Below are 16,986 nucleotides of genomic sequence, written 5' to 3' on the forward strand. Positions count from 1 at the left end.
CTATCTGCGAATAGTGATTTTACACAGCATAGGACTCTCTGGGACTTGAACTACCTTGGTCAAGCAAAGAACCAAGTGCCCATTATACCCACAGTGTGCATTTAGGAGAGCCAGGCAGACACAAAGCCTTTCATTATTTCAGTTTGCACATCATGTTTGGAGACATCTTAGATATGCCCATACTTTTGTTGCAGACCTGTCAGCCAGTGCTCAAAGTTTCTTAGATATGGCACTGCCAGGAGAAATGGGTACTGGGCAGATCCTGCCCTGAGAAGCAATGATATGGCACAACCATGCTCTCAGTCCAGCCAAAGTTGTCCATCTTTTCCCGCAGTCAGGACTGGCTTGGTGTGTTGTGTATAGCTTTCTCTGCTGCTTTTCTGGAGGCGAGGTTGTCTAATCTGCTGCAATATTTGGCCCCTGGAAGAAAATCCATCTTTCTGACATCACCATGATGGGAGAGGAAGTTGAAGCTGTGTGTGGGCTGATGACTGACTAAACTAGAGAAAGATTAAAGTGCAAAAGGAATGAATTAGGTTTTGTTTCATTACAAAGATATGAATAACTAGAGATCCCCCTCCTCCTTCTTTCTTTTTTCCTCCCCTTTTCCTGTATTTTCTCTATTCTTTCTCCTGAAGCAGACAGATCTCTGCTACAGCAATTGTGCTTTGATTTTTTCCCAACCTTAATGCTCTTCTCAGAGCACCCACTGCCATTGCTTTAACTTACAACAGCTGCTATTGCTGCAAAATACAGTGGGTGTTGATGTGGCGGGCCAAATATTTCCCTGTCTGCTCTTCAGTCTGTAATTTGAAGACTGACACCTACGCAACCTGTGTTTCTTCTCTGCCTGAGAAGAAGAGTGTTTATTGTATCACACAAGAGTGCTAACCCACGCACTTAGTATTGGTCTATTCATGGAATCATATAAAATCATTAAGATTTAAAAAGACCACTAAGATAATCTAGTTCAACCATCAATCCTTCCCCATCATGCCCTCCAAACCATGTCCCTCAGTGCCACATCTACCCTAGTATGACAGTCCCTAGTATTTGATGCCTAATATGATAAAATACCCAACATCCCATTGTATTATCGCATTTTGCCATCTCATATCCTATGACCCCTAATGAAAATACTGAGGTTTTATAATGACATTCCCAAACCCAGTATTGTTGGTTATGTCTGCACTTCAGGAGATCTGCTGCATAAAGGGAGTGATGTCTCATGTGTGTTCTGTATCCAAGGGGCTCACTGTGGCCTTCTGTAGAATTCCATTTTCAACAAATCAGTGCATGCTGATGCATCAGTTTCTATCAACAAGGGAATAAAGAGACTCTCGACGTGAAAAGTTGAGGATAATTTTTTTTTTTCTTTCTTTCTTTTCAGGAAAGATATACTTTATCTAAATGGCCTTTTTCAAAGAGAGAAAAAAATAATATACAGTAACTTTTTTCTTTTCTTTTTTTTTTTTTTTTCCTGAAGAAACATTGGGATGCACAGTTCTTTGGAACACTTTCAAACCTCTCTGGTGTGTGCATTCATATAAATAATGCATTTGCCTTTCTCAGTTACTAGCAGTAGGAATATTGACTCTTTTCTGCTTTGGCAGTTGAATGAGCATGTGTGAAGTACTCACTGCTGCAGTGTATTGATGCTAAAACATTCTCATGAGAATATAGTGCTCATTTTGTCAGCAACCCACCAGTTTGTCGCTTACTGCAAGTCTCACATTCAGGATGCTCACAGTTCATTTTGGCAATGGAAATTTTGGTATGAACTTGGAAACTACTGCCCCAATATCAAGGATATCTGTCAGATATCTGGATATGTTACAGTGGTTTTTCAGCTGCTTTTTTGTAAGGTAGGGGTCTCTAATTTCACTCCTTGAGTGCATCTTTTTGAAATAACCCCTTTGTTACAAGGCTGATCAATTATCTAAAGCGGGAAAATAAATAAATTGATCTGCAAATCCATTTCTGAATGCTGAATTAAGGCAGACTTCAAATTAAATCCAATGCAAATAATAACAAAGGTCTGATGGATTTACTGCTGGATATTGATCAGAATTTAAAATCCCCAAAAGTAACAAATAAAGATTAAAAAAAAAAATAAATTATAAAAGGAGTAAAGCTAATACTCTGCTGTCGCTCCTTGTGCTTTTACAGTTTGCTTTTACATGTACTTTTTATGTTAGCACTAGCGGAGTGTGAATGTATTTGATCATTTGAATTCAGCAGCATGCACATGATTCAGGCAAAAAAAACAAAAACAAAAACAAAAACAAAAAAACCCACATTGTTTTACAGAGATTTAGGCAATTATGCAGTAAGAGAAAGACCTTATTCAGAGATTTTTAAACTAGAGTGGCTACATGGGAAAGGGCCACAATCTCTAAGGAAAAATACGTTTAACAGTTGCATGACATTGATCTTGTCATTATTTCTCTTGAGGACACATTTTATAGAATATGAAATGTGTGAATTCAGTTTGACTGTGTGTATGGGGAGGTGTACAGTGGAGGTCAGGATCAGAATTGAAAATGGTCCTTAAAATGTAATACCATGAAGCTGAAGGTGACATTGAGAAGGAGCAAGTACAGGATGCTATGGATGTGTAGGACAACTAATTGCACACTGCTGCAGATTGGGAACAACTGATTAAAGGCCCATCCTGCAAAAGGTTGTTAGGGGTAAAAACAAGTATCATCCTGGGATTTAAACATTAAAGTAGTCTATAAATTGTGAAATAATCTTCTCAGAGCTAGCCTCAGCTTCAGGCATCCAGTTACAGTGAAGGCATAGGAAAATTGAATAGTGCCCAAGTAGGAGACAGGAAAATGATAAGAAGTCTGAAAAATATGCCCTTTAAGAACAGTTGAAAGTATTGCGGTGGTTTAGTCTCAGGTCTGAAGTTCTAAGGGGAAGTTTTGTAAGTCTTCTGATACGTAAAAGACCATTGTAAAGATGAAGGGAACAGCCTGTTCTTTCTATCCAGGGGGCTTAGGAAAGACGTACTTGTTTGAAACAGTAGCAAAAAAAGGTCAGGTTTAGATAGAGGGTAAAAAACATATCTGCAGGTATTGAAAGTAAAGCAGTGAAATAATTTGCCTGTGGACTTTGGGGACTGTCCATCTCAGAAAGCATGTAAGAATAGATTAATTGATCCCTCAGGTTAAGGAAAGCAAAGGTGAAAAATCAAGCATTTATCTGTGTAGAAGTGAGCTGTTGCTGTATTGTGGCTTCATTATTTTTGTTAGAGCTGTTCCAGATTGATGTTCTCCTGGTACACTTTATCTGGTTTACATGAACCTGGCTCAGCAGGCAAAGGAAGAGTGCCCAGGTGGATATCTGTCAAACAACCACTTCTTATCTCAAAATTCACATCCCAGATACCTGATGCTGAGTTTTCTAGATAGACAGGTGCCAACACTTAGCGAAGTTAGAAGGGATAAAAGTTTGTTAATCACTACACTTGGTTCACCTCCTTGTTTCTGTATGCTCCCGGCAGACTTACAAAGTACAACTCTTCAGGCATTTCCTCTATTGGGATTTTATGAATTGCTCTTGTATCTTTATGCTCAAAAGGAATGACATGGACATCTTTAGTAAAACACTGATCTAAACATCATAGATTTGTTATAATGGTTCTTTCTCATCCTCCTCCAGGGAGAACGAGGTTTAGACGGGTTCCCGGGAAAGCCAGGTGTGGAGGGGAAACAGGTACGTGGCAAATCCTCAATAACTGAAGGCTTTTCTTTAGAGTGAGTACAAGTTGCCTTAAATTTGGGAGCTGTCTTGGACAACTGGTGAGTCATGGCAGGACTCTCTTGCATCTGCAGTTTTTGGAATCCTTATCCTAGGGCTCTGTGTTGGCACAGTCTGCTGTTCCTTATTTTATTTTATTTTATTTTATTTTATTTTATTTTATTTTATTTTATTTTATTTTATTTTATTTTATTTTATATTTTATTTTATTTTATTTTATTTTATTTTATTTTATTTTTCCTTCTATTTTCTCTGTGGGTTTTTTTGTTTGATTTTTTTTTTTTTTTGTTTTTTTTTTTGTCTTTTCATTTTTCTATTTTCTTGCATGCCTTTAAAAGTGCCAGAGTTTGGAACATGATAGGTTAGAAGTCTGAATTTTCATTAAAGACATAAGGAAGCACACATTAAAATGTAGCTGAGCCTGACTTTTATAAAGTTGTGGGTTTTTTCCACCCACAACTTGGAAGGAGAAGAACTGGACCTAATATGTTTGATTTCTTTTCAGCATGAAATCTTGGAACTATTTACCTTTTTAAAACAAGATAAAACTGGAAAAGTATTCCATAAGATCAGTGCACTTCTGCTGATTAGATAGATAATACTCTGTCTGTATCTAAAACTACTACCCATACATCCCACAGGATGTTTTCATTACTTAGAGTGCTGTACCTAATGAGAGACATTCTTTTCTTGAGGATCTTTTGGTCTAAGTAGAAGAGGATGGAGTAGGAGGAAGAGACTAAAATGGGATGTGATTTGGCAAAAGTCATGCAGCCATTGTTGCCACCCTTGAACCTACTGCATCTGCATTCTAGTCACTATCCATCACTGACCCTTCTGTGGAAAGGGTCATTTGATTGTATGTTTTGTCATTTGCAGAAGTTGAGAAGCTGCCTAACTACTTTGCTTTTGCTCCTTTGGAAATAGGAGCTTCGGTTTGATTTGGTTAGGAAGTCATTTTGTTTCCCTTTCAGACACATGCATTAAGATGAGAAGGTATGGTGTTATAAGCAATCATAGCCTTTAGTTAAACTGCACCTTCTGTTCTGTGAGGTGATAGAGATTATCATGCTACTTGTTTTTTTGTGTTTTTTTTTTCTTTTTTTTTTTTTTTTTCTGTTTCTCTGTGGGAGGTTTGATCGTTAATCATCACTTTCTGTTCCTCAGCCATGTTTTACCCTGTACTATGAAGTATGTTTCTGGTTAGTGTTTATCACTATCCTTATAAGATGGAAATGTTTTCTGGTGCTAGATGTGGCACTGCAATCTCAATGAACTATGTTCACTGTGCCCATTGCGTTGTTTACAGGACTGGTTTGCACTTGCAACAAATGTGGATGAAGTGAGAAATTGCAGGGGGATGTAAAGGTGGATGCTGATTGTTTACTGTTTCTTAGGAACAATTTCTCCAGCTGACAGCCTATTACAGAAGTTGTGTTATTCTGAAGCTTTTCTGCCTTTTTCATGTCTCGACACCTAGCAGTGGGCCTGCATTTTATCCTAAATTTTCTGTTTGACACTGATGTACACTTTGAAGTGCAATCCTCTTGAACCAGCTGGAATTGGAGGGCTGCTACTGTGCTGGCTGAGGCATCTTCATCCTTATTCCCCATCTTGTCTATATAGTAAAGACAAAGCAGTCTTGTGTGCATTAGCTTATACTACTACTGTGCAGTTGGACTTAGCTGATTGTAGTGTTAAGATCCAAACCTGCAGCCTTCTGTTTCTCCAGTACTTTAAGGGGAATTGCAGTTGATGTCCTGGTGTAGGCAAAATGAAGATTTTTTTACTTTTTTCCCATCCATTTACAGGGCCCTGCTGGCACCCCAGGCCCTCCAGGTGGCAGCGGGCCCAAAGGAGACAAGGTGAGTTGGGATAGCATGCATGGAAGGGTGTTGAAGACACATTCATTACTTCCTCCATGAGACCCAGTGCTGAAAATACCAGAGCTGTTGGCTTAATACTTCTTTCATTTGTGTATAAGTGTAACTTGTATAGATATAGAAGTGTAACTTTTCTGATATTGCTTCAGACATGGATGTAAGTGAGGGCTAAAACAGGTCTGATTATAGCTCTGCTGCTTGTGGCTTAACCTCTTTGGAAGTACAAGAACTTCATTATTTTGCAGGGTTACTAAAGTTTCTAGGACAGCCTTTTCTTTTCCTTCTTGCTCATGCTGACATGTTTTTGCTATTTCTTTGGCAAAAATAGGAAGATGTACCTAATTCTGAGTTTTCTTTCTCCTTTTCTCATCCAAGTAGTGAACCTCACCCAAGAATACAGACATCAGAAGTGAATCTAATTACTTTCTGGTTGATATTCAGAGGGTCTAAGTGAGGTTTCAGAAGGAGGGCTTATTATTTAGTGGTAGGTTGTTAGGGCAGTACAGTTAAGTTGGACTTGATAATCTTGAATACCTTTTCCAAATGAGCAATTCTATGATTCTATGGAGTTAACAAGAGATAGGAAGGTCTTTGTGTTCCAGCATGTGTGAAGTAAAGAACAATCTTGATTCATAAGTCTTCATCCTTATCTCTGTTGTGGCTGCATCTGGCTCTTCCAGAAAATGTTTAGCTCCTTGCTCCATTTTCATTGTAGATGATGTATGCCTCTTCAGGCCTTCTGACATACGGTGGACTCTCTTTAGAATAAATAACCCATAGTAATTAAACTTGTCTTAAGAGGAAAGAAAATGAATAGTATGTTGGGTCAAGCAGAGACTTACATAAATAATGAAGAAATAGAATGTGAAAGGAAGCTAAATGATCATTTTTGCATTGGACTGTACCTAAAGTAAAGGAGATACTTTCTGGAAGCTTAGTCTTAAAGCATGATAAATAGTGGGCCCTTTTGGAGATGAACTGCTGGAACAAATTGATAGCCTGTGTGGCTGTAAATCATGCAGATTGGATGTAGCATCTCAGTGTCCTGCAAATACTTATAATGTCATTCTGCGCTGTAAAAACAACTCAAGGAAAATGGCACCATTTTAAGACAGTAAGTAACATCAAAATTAGTGTGTATCATCATAGTAACAGACGACAGTCAGTTCCTGCTTGTATCCATATGCGGAGTGGAGAAACAAGTTAAATGGGGCTGCATATTCATATCTATCAACTCTGGGATGGTCCAGAAACTAAGAATGTACAACAGCCATTGGAAAACACTGAGAGGTTTGCTTTTGTTCTGTGTTATGTTTTGTGTTTTGTTGTGCTTTGCCTTACGTTACTTGTTTTTTTTTTTCTATTTCATTTTTGTTTGTTCCTGCAGGGTGAACCAGGGCTCCCTGGTTTGCCAGGCTCTTTGGTAAGATTTTTGGTTTTGTTATCTTTATCAAACACTATAAGATTTATTGTTTGAAAATAGAAGATGGAAGATGGGAATTTGGCTTTATTCAGTGTTCTTAAATGGATTTTCAAAAAAAAAAAAGTGCAATTTTAGACAATTTAAGATTTCTGAAGAGGGACCACGATAAGTTCAGACAAGGAGATGTGCTGCCAATAATTTTGGGAGATCTTGAAGTGTGAAGATTAGGTCTTGAAGAGAAAGCATCACCTCAGATACATCTGATAAAACAATGCTGTGGCATGGCTGTGAGTTTTCCAGTCACTGAGCCAATGCAAGCAAAAGTGGTAAAAGAGCAAACGGAGACCATAGAGAGGGGCCGATCTTTCCTGTGACACAAGCTCTACATGTTTTTAAACATCCCTTTCTCTTTAGCAATACCTTCATTGAAACCAAAAGTATCTGTAGCAGGGGCACAAGATATCTAGAGTTCATTTCTGATTAAATGGAGAAAGAAAATATACAGAAAAGTATGAAGAGTTTTAAGACTGATTTCTGCAGGGGCTGATAATGAAGCTTTTGGGGTACATCCATTTTGCTTTCCAAAAAATGGATGAAAATTAGGAAATAGTACTCTAGGACTATTGATGGAAAGCATTAAAGCAGCCTCTGATACCAGTAACACTGAATGTAAAATTGTGCCAATGAAGAACTGAGAGGAATGACAGCTGTCAGTCACAGCCACTTAGGTTGCATTGAGGAGTACTTATTGACTAGTTTATCTTGATAGATAATAAACTATCTTACTGCTTATACAGCTACACAAATCCTGACACAGGCAGCTGAGCAACCAAACCCTGATCTGCTTAAACAAAATATATCCCTCCATCATTCATGCTGGGGGAATGGTGAGGAGTGAAGAATACCCTGTGTGGGACAATCATACTCCAGCACCTCTTTGTTGTCTTTTTCAGTTTTCCCCTTAATGATTCTACATTTTTATTACAGGTACCTACTGAAGGCCTGAAAGGAGAGCAAGTAAGAGAGATTTCATATCTGTGCTTCCATTGCAAAGGTGTTTTATGTGCTTCAACTGCCTGTTAGATTAGATTTTGCTTTAAAATGGCATTTCAAAATTAAGGTGGATAGAAGCATTGTCAGGGAATCAAGAAACAAGTTAACATATAGTGGGAAAAATAAATGAGAGGGAAAGGAGTAACGTCCTTCTGAAGTTCAGTGAATCTAACACGAGTGACATGTGTAAATTGGAAAGATTGAGCTACACAATTCTTTCAGTCTTGAACAGTGTTAATATAAAAGTTAACATGCATCTGGAATATCAAGGGTACCTCAGTGTAATTGTTAACTTACTGCCTTGAGGAAGTACTGACTAAACTTACTTTCTTGAGAAAGAGAGAGTCACTTACGGTTAAATGATGACTAGGCATGGGTGGATCATTCTGCATGCACTGCAGTCAGTGCTGGTAATTCAAGTAGCTCCATGGCTAAGAAGAAAATCAGCTGGTCTCTGTACTGCTGCTTTGAGAACCATGAGGAAAGGTATGGTGTAGGTCCTGAACAGCTTACCTGTATGAGTACTATGCCCATACAGTTTTTCCTGCCAATATTTTAATACTTCTTTTTTAATTAACTTCTTTCTGCAGGGAGAGCCTGGCCCACGAGGACCTCAAGGCCAACCTGGACTTCCTGGACTGCCAGTGAGTAGTTTCCCTTACTGCTTACAGTCCCCAGAAGCTGAAACTCACACTGATGTGAGGTATACACACACAACATTATACATTACCCAGGCACTAAGGTGGGTTTTCATTGCCCCCAGTTTTCTTCACTGGAAGAACTGGAAGCCGTCATAGAATGATGATCAAAGAACGGTTGCTGCAAAGGGGTTGGCTTTATGCCACAATGTCCCAGCTGTAATGAGAGATGGGTATGTGTGTTTGTATCTCAACAAGGAATACAACACAGTATTTGCAGTAATTTAGGGACACCTGTAATTGTGTGTCTTTTTTGTGTCTTCCAGGTAGATTTTGTAACTCAGCTCTGTAGTAAATTTCACATTAGACTGCTGCCTCATTTGCACATACTCTGTATTTCCTCTCTCTTTTAATTTTTCCTTGTTTCATTGTTGATTGGTTTTGTAAAATTGATGGCATTGTGAAGATTACTTAGGCAAATCTGATCTTGATTATGTGATTTAAAAACAGTTGTGTGCTTTGTATTTAATCAAGGAATTGTCATTTTTCTCTATCCCATTTTCTTATTCTCTTCTACTCACAGGACAGCATAATTATCACCTAAGTGTTGTCTAGGTGCACTGCAGTAACTGTAGCCCAGCATAGTTAGGAAACAGTTTAGTTTTATTAGTTTTTTGTGTTTTTTTTTTCTTTGGTTAACCTAAAAATATTTTTTACTTTTAAAGGGAGAGGCTGGTCCAGAGGGCAAGCCTGGAGTCCCAGGTTTACTAGGTCAAAGGGTAAGTTGCTCTTTTTATTTAATGTTAAGTCTCAGTAGGCTGGGGATAGCAGTGTTCAATAAGTGTTGGTACTTTGATTCATTTGATGTATATTTTTCCATTTATTTAAGGATCCTTGAAGCCCGGATCCTTTCTCCTATTTCCTCTTCATGGTCAAGCAACATTCAGTACTTCTTGGATTCCACAAACTGTATTGCAGTGCCCTATAGCCCTTTTCTTTCTTGTCCTTTGCTCTCCTCTCTTTGTCTCTGCTCCTTGCTGTCAAGACGATTCTTACTCCTCCATCGGATCCTATGTTATTTATATTGATGGTTAACAGAGGTAAAATTAATGGACAGTTTATTTTCTAAAGGAATATTTGTAAGTCACACTCAGCCACATGGTTAGTCTTCAAAAACCAAAGCAAAATATTTCCTATAGAGAAAGCAGTGACTAATAAGAACAGTTATAAGTCTGCTAGAAATATATTTTGAGCACTGACAAATATCACTTTGCACTGTGTTTATTGTTAAATGCTACAAGAATGTAAAATCGGGTAGAATTTCCTATAAAAGTCTCATAGAAGCTATTTATGAACTTGCCAAGCCTTGGAAAGTGACCTACAAAATCACCTCGTTTTAAGTGGAAAGCAGTTTGAAAGAATCTTAAAAATGCTTTAATTCCTAGAGTCACGCTGCAAGTGAAACTTGTAATAATGTCGTCTCTACTAAGGTATGAATCTGAATGTGGAGTCATTAATAAGATGGGCAGGTTGAAATGTAAAATCCAAAAACACTTTGAATACGTACTACAAAGTGGAACCTTTCTGTTTTGTTTCATCTTGAGAGCACTAATATGAGTATGGAAAAGGAGAGGACAGTACAGCTTTGATACACATTTTTTGGTAGATGATTTTCATCAGACTTCCAGTTGAGTTGCATGATATTGATTTGAACTGTAAGCTTGGCTTTTAAGAATCTGCTGGAGAAGATGATGCTTGCAGTCCCCATGTTAATGCTACAGTGGAAATGGTCATTTACTTGCTTTTTTGTAGTTTTCCAGTGTTTAGAAAATATCATCTTATGGCTTTTGCAAGTAACTTTGCAGTGCTTTACTTATGAGTTGAGAAGTTCTGATTTGGCCTGGTTTTAAAGCCTGCTGCGTAACATTGCTTTTTGAAAAAGATTAATAGAGCATATTAGCTGAGTAAAGGACAGTGATCTGTCAGGATCTGCCACACATTACAAAATGCTCCTGCTAATGATCATTTGATTAGAGATGTCATTTGATACATGCTGAGTGTGAATGTGTCCCTGACTCTGTTGTGTCTAGCTGGTTAGACTTTTCCTCAGGGTCCCTATTAGTCACCAAGCATCTTAGGTGGATGGATATATATTTTTAATCAAAGACCATTACTCATTGATTAAATACCTGGGGTGAATCAAAACCTTGAGGTTGGTAGAGCTACATGGATAACCTACAGATGTGGGACACAGGCCATGATTAGCAGATGCTGCTGATTCACCATTATCACAGTTACAGTTCTTGCTTAAGCACAAATCCAGTCCTTGATTACCATCTCACATAGATTTGGCTGCAAAAACACGTATTTCTCTAAGAAGTTGTAAAAGTTAAAATACCATAACCAGAAATCTGTGCAAGTATCTATTCACATCTGTTTTAAAATGACTGGATGTGAGATAAAGGCAGGCTCTGAAGCTACAGAGCTATGAGGATGTGGTCATGATGCTGCAGTTTGGTTGTGATTCCAGCCCTGTGTTGTTGCAAGACATTAGTTACATCTCTTCACCCCTGCATCTGCTGTAAATAGTGACAGGTGTGTATGGTTAGGAACTATGAGAGCACACCAAACAGAACGAAAGCAGCAATGAGAGCATAAGTTTGACTCTAACCATGTTTCACAGCACAGCTTTGAGTCACACTAACAAGCTGTCTCCCAGAAATGTGTCTACTTGATAAAGGGGGATCCTTTGTGACAAGGAGAGCCTGGCTACACAAACATAGATGTCTGTGATCTTTGCACTTGGAGCCATGGCCCATTGTAGCCTTCCATGTTGTGCTGAGGACAAGAAGTCAGAAACAGACAGAGGCAAATTTGGGTCTCCTTTCCAGTACTGTTAGTAGATCTTGTATTGAACAGATGAAATTCACTATCTACCTGGCTGACCCCTCTGCTGCTTTAAACACGTGGAGTTTCAGGATGTGATGTTTTACCAGTTTATATATCTTGAAAATTTCATTCTTGAGGGACTATATCACTGTTCTGCATTAATATCTCATAACATAATAGACGGATTGCAGTGCAAGGGTAAATTCCATCTTTTTATCTGCTTGACTTCAGCACCCACTCAAGTAAGATTCTGCAAAGAGGAACTGATACAGAACAGTTCTTGTTTTTCAGTATGGTTCAGCTTGACCACATGGCGGTCAGTTGAAGTTGAGATGAAGGTGATGCACAAACACACCGATCTGCCCTGGCATGTACATGTAGATAGAAACTTCTGTTGGAGTTCTTGGAAGACTACAGTGTTTTAGCTACCTGTAGTGCAACTGACATAGGCTACTTATGGACTAAAAATGTTTGGAACAATTTTATAGGGGAATGTATGCCTTCTAATTCAGCCCTCTGAAAATGGAAGTCTTTGAGGCCTGTGAAGACAAAGCCATTGCTGGTTGATGTCAGAAATATGATTCTGGGGCCACCTACACAGTGTAAATGAAATTTCACAGAAGTTGACATATTGTGCCAAACATCCTAATGATAGTCTGGCCAACAAGAGTGGAGTCATCATTTTCAGAAAGATTTCTAAGAAAAAAGGAAGCATGATATACTTTCGGCATGAACCTTGGTTCCAGTTACTGCTGAAGAAATAAAAGAATATGTGGGTTAGCACAGTTGGCAGTAAACAAGGCACATTATTTACAGAGACACCATTCGTGTTATAGGAAAGGAAGTGGGGGATTCATTTCTTAAAATGATTATTGCAAACTTAATCTTTCGTATAAGGGCACTTATTGTGCATTTTGTCCAAAATAAGACTTTTCCAATTATCCCTGCTTAGACTGTACAATTCTTGGAGAAGCTGCAGGATGTTCTGCTTACATTTCACACAAATGTGGCTGAATAACCATGGGGGTTGAACACTGATCGTCAGGGCTTCTGATGAGCCAGGGCTTCTTACCAGTCCATATCTGTTGCTTTTGGTGCCTCACCACCAATCAAGAATTGCTGTCTGTGAACACCAAGAACTTTATGTAGGCTCTAGGCATACCCAGCTGATCTCCTCCATGCAACACATATTACCACTGTGCTCTTTCAGCAAAACTTTTCAGAAGCTGAGGACTGCAGATCAGGATGCTCACAGGTGGTCTTAAAAGCACAGAGGTAACTAGTGAGTCCCAGAAAGTGTTCCTGAAAGCTAGAATCACTGCTCTGCAGGAGGATGACAGGAGACAGCAGGGGACAGGCTGAAGTAGGTACTACTGGACTCTATCTGGCTTTAGAAAGAAGCTGTTCCCAAGCTGACCTATGGGTATGATTGATTATCTTCCTATTACTTTATTTAGAAAAATTGAGCAGAAAGTGGAATAAATGTTATGGTCTAAAAAAATGCTAATGGTATTGCAGCAATGTGATTGCCAAATTTATCAGAAGTTCCCCTTGCTGTATATGAACCTATTCCTCCTGCAGCTCATTTCTAGGAGCACCACTGTGTACAGTATATTTTCAGTGTAATAATGCACACTTGCAGACATAGATCTTCCACACAGAAAGATAATAGGAGGGCTACACACATCTTGTGTGGTGGCACAACAGTGGTTGCACAGTAAGAAGAGCATGGGTTGGGAAGACAGATCATCATTTGTACATTTAAAAGCACTTCTCCATTAGCCTGGTTTAGTTGCAGGTCTTCAAGTCTTTTATGGGTACAAAAAAATTCTGCATTATCTCTTCAATGCCTTTGCTGAAGTGCTAATCTGATAATTCACTTCTACCTTCCAATCTTGTCTTGGGAGGAAGAGATAATGTTTCCAACCTGAACCACTCAACTGTTATTTCTATTAGCCGGTTGCTTGCAAGTGCCTGGCACCCAAGGTTTGTATTTTGACAGCAGTACCCTCATATTGATATCACACAGTGCGAAGAACAAAGCATTGCTCTTCTCATCCATCCCTAAGACCATTCAGTGACAGACAGTACTCTTTCTCTGATTTTACTAAAATTACCTGGAAAAAAGGCAGAACACCGAGAGTCTGGATTCATTTCAGTTTTTCTTCTTTTTTTTCTCCTCTCTTTCTGTCCTCCTCCTGAGAAATGGAAGGGAGTTTGAAGTACTCTGATTCTACTTCAAAGTCTTTTGACGCCTGTCATGTGGTTAGAAATAATGGAAATAATCGTAACCTTTCCTGCATTGCAGACACAAAAGGTGCTTCTCTGGTGGAGAACATACAGACCGTCATGTAATTCAGACTAAACATGGGGTTCTTCTGAAGTGTAATCCAAGTAAACATAGAGAAAAACATCCATCCAACTGAAATGGTGCGAGTGAGTGAAATTTTGATAAGCAAACCAAGAGAAAACACTTACTTATTCTAGAAGAGTACTTTCCATTTAGGTGTAAGGTAGCATCTGCCTAGACCCACTTCGGATGTGCTGTATTGCAGTCTAGTTTTCTGTATTTGTATTGTTAGAATTTTCCCACCAAGAATGGTGAAAAACACTAAAAAATATGAGTCTCATAAAATAGCAAGAATAGTCTTGTGGGAAAAAAACAAACACAACATTCTTGGTGGAAAATATGTTTCAAAAATTGTACTGTTTAATGAATGTCCTTATCTATGATTAAGACACCAATGTACCTGAATCAGACTGATAAGTAATTCCACCTCTTTCAACTTGGTGCACAAGATAATTTGTGCAGTCAAGCATAGAATGAGAGTTGGTTGGATGTCAAAACAGAGATAACATAAAAAGTATACTGTGAGATCCTTCTTTTGTGAGTGAATTCTGAATTTCAGGATTGTATTCTATCAGACTGGAGGCAAAAGGAATGAGTGCAACTCCAGGAGTGAATTACCTAAGGCTGTATTCTGTGTCTGTGTTCCGTGTATTCAACTGGCATGCTTCAGCAGGTTTTCATATACTGGGGTCCACATCCACTGAATGTTTATCCCTGAAATTTGAGCAGCACAAAAAGCTTAACAGCTTTCTTGACCCTTAACAAGTCAAGATTAACAAGGCTGTGAATCTTAGTAAATGCTACATATTTGTTTTACAATTTAGTCTGAAGGGTCCTGTTAAAACTGGAGATTACTGGGTTTGGAGCGCACCCTCTGCTCAGAAGAGAGGTGTTAGAAAACACTTTCCAGTACTTGAAAGGTTTATCACTGTTGGTTGTAATGTGGAAAATAAATTTCCCAGATCCCCGGGGGCTACTGAACTCTGTTTTTAAAGCAGGACAGAAATACAGATATTATACTTTCTCCTTTTTTGACCTCTCTTTCTCTTCTTTAAGCGAGTTGTTGTCTATGATTCTGGTTTGTCATAATTTGTACTGGGAAAGAAAGTGCTGATAGCACATCTCCCTTTGGAGATACCAGCATTAGAGAGATAATCCACAAGAGGAAAAACAGTTTGCCCAGCAAGTGAAGCAGACTTTTTAGAAAGAGGCAGTCCAAAGGTGTGACTTCTTTTAATCTCCAGGAGTCCTAATAGCCCTTATTTCTCTTTATTATAGCAGTTCCCTCTAATCACTCACATGCAGGCCAGCCCCAATAGTATTTGCATCCTCAAGCCAAGAAGATGCTCTTGATTCTTAATTTACTGTCTTTGTTCGGTGAATATGGATCCTGTAAAAGCATGGTACCTTTAGGGAGTTCAACTAGTGGTTACCACTTCTGTTTATGTAGAGGTAAAGGAACATGACTGAAAGTCATAGTTCTATCATCTGACCTAGTTTACATAGAAAACAGCTGGCATTTATGCTAGCAGTTATATTAATTCGCAGTTAAGGTTCTGTCTATGTATTTGGTATGAAAAGCTGTGTACCTGGGGCCAAATCTCAGTGATAACCATGCTATGACAATGTACAGCTGTCCAGGGTATTGCATAGAAAGAGAAGAAACAGGCTAGAGCCTTTCCAAATTTACTTGCTAGTAGTGTGAAGCTAACAATTCCCCCATTTTTATGTCTTCTGTATGACAGTTTCCAAAGTTTAGTTGTGTTTATATGTATTTGGTGGTGCTTGAACTGTTCAGGTGGTTTTTCCTGCCCTTGCAAAGTTCAGCAGCACAGAAATAGAAATTAGGTAAATGAACAGAAAGAAGGAAGAAAGGATTGATGGTGTAGATCAAATCCAGAAATAAACTGTAACTGTAATTGAAGTAAACACATCCATTTCCAATAAAACATATTTTTTAACTGTGCTATTATTCAAATTGCTGATGAAAACAAATAACATATATTTCATATAGTGGAAGGGTAGATGTTCTTACACACTTAGCTGATTCTTGCCATAAGTAACAGAGCATAATTGCTAGTTTTCTCTGTTGTATTATTAGGTGATGTGACATTTCACTGAGCGTTGCTCTCATAGGTATAATTTCGCCCAGCAAGTATTTCTGTACTTTCCAGACAGGCTGTAATATCATGGAATAACACTGTTGTATTTTGATTTTGGCTAACCTCTGAGCGGCCAAAATGTTCCCTTCACAATGGGAAATTGCACTCTTAGTCTGTGTGTCAATATAATGATATGCTGCTGTAAGGGATTTCTTGGTGTTTTGAAAAGCAGCAAAGTTTCTCAGTATTAGAGTCAAGAAAGGGATAGGCTCCTTTCACATCTGTTATTGCTGCTGCAGATTAGTGTGCCTGGCAAATGTGTGGAAACAGAGCAGCTAGTATATACTTATCCCAGGAGGCAAAATTTGTCCTTGCTCCCCTTTCTCAGCTTTTGACATCACTTCATAAAGAAGCTGTAGCTTCTGCCTCCTTCCTCAGCTTCCCAAATAATTTTATCATATGGGATCAGGTTTCTGAAAGGCAGAAGATTCAGAAAACCATGACTAGACAGCGCTCTTAAGTTATAAAGTCATTAAAGTCATACAACAGTGGACCACAAATATAAGATCCTTGTGCACTGTTCACATCTTTTCAGTTGCAAGGCTAAGAATCTCATTGGGATTTTGCTGTTCTGGACACCAGTCATGCATCAGTGTTGTGGACAGCTGCATGCTCACTCTCCCCAAGTGGGAAGGGGAAGAACATTGGAAAGGTAAAAGTGCAAGAACTCATGGGTGGTGATTCAGAGAGTATTTGAAGTAAAGCAGAAGATGTGTGCTCAAGCAAAACCAGGTAATCATTCACTCCTTCCCATTGGCAGACAGATGTTCAGCACTTTGAGGAAATCAGGGCTCATCACATGAAACCACTTCTTGGGAAG

At 38.7% G+C, this 16,986-nt stretch overlaps 1 protein-coding gene across 2 annotated transcripts in view; it reads left to right on the forward strand.

The window, feature by feature from the left end:
- Nucleotides 1–16,986, forward strand: part of COL22A1 (collagen type XXII alpha 1 chain) — a 215,775-nt gene that overhangs the window by 119,879 nt on the left and 78,910 nt on the right. For both annotated transcript variants that reach the window (XM_015856410.3, XM_085536911.1), the window contains exons 18-23: nucleotides 3,670–3,723; nucleotides 5,580–5,633; nucleotides 7,039–7,074; nucleotides 8,062–8,091; nucleotides 8,718–8,771; nucleotides 9,491–9,544. In XM_015856410.3, coding sequence (XP_015711896.2) covers nucleotides 3,670–3,723; nucleotides 5,580–5,633; nucleotides 7,039–7,074; nucleotides 8,062–8,091; nucleotides 8,718–8,771; nucleotides 9,491–9,544 — 282 coding nt within the window. The remainder of the gene's footprint in view (nucleotides 1–3,669; nucleotides 3,724–5,579; nucleotides 5,634–7,038; nucleotides 7,075–8,061; nucleotides 8,092–8,717; nucleotides 8,772–9,490; nucleotides 9,545–16,986) is intronic.

The sequence above is a fragment of the Coturnix japonica genome, chromosome 2 (assembly GCF_054131305.1).
Source record: "Coturnix japonica strain WE chromosome 2, WE-NBRP24, whole genome shotgun sequence".
NCBI classification, from domain to species: Eukaryota; Metazoa; Chordata; class Aves; order Galliformes; family Phasianidae; genus Coturnix; species Coturnix japonica.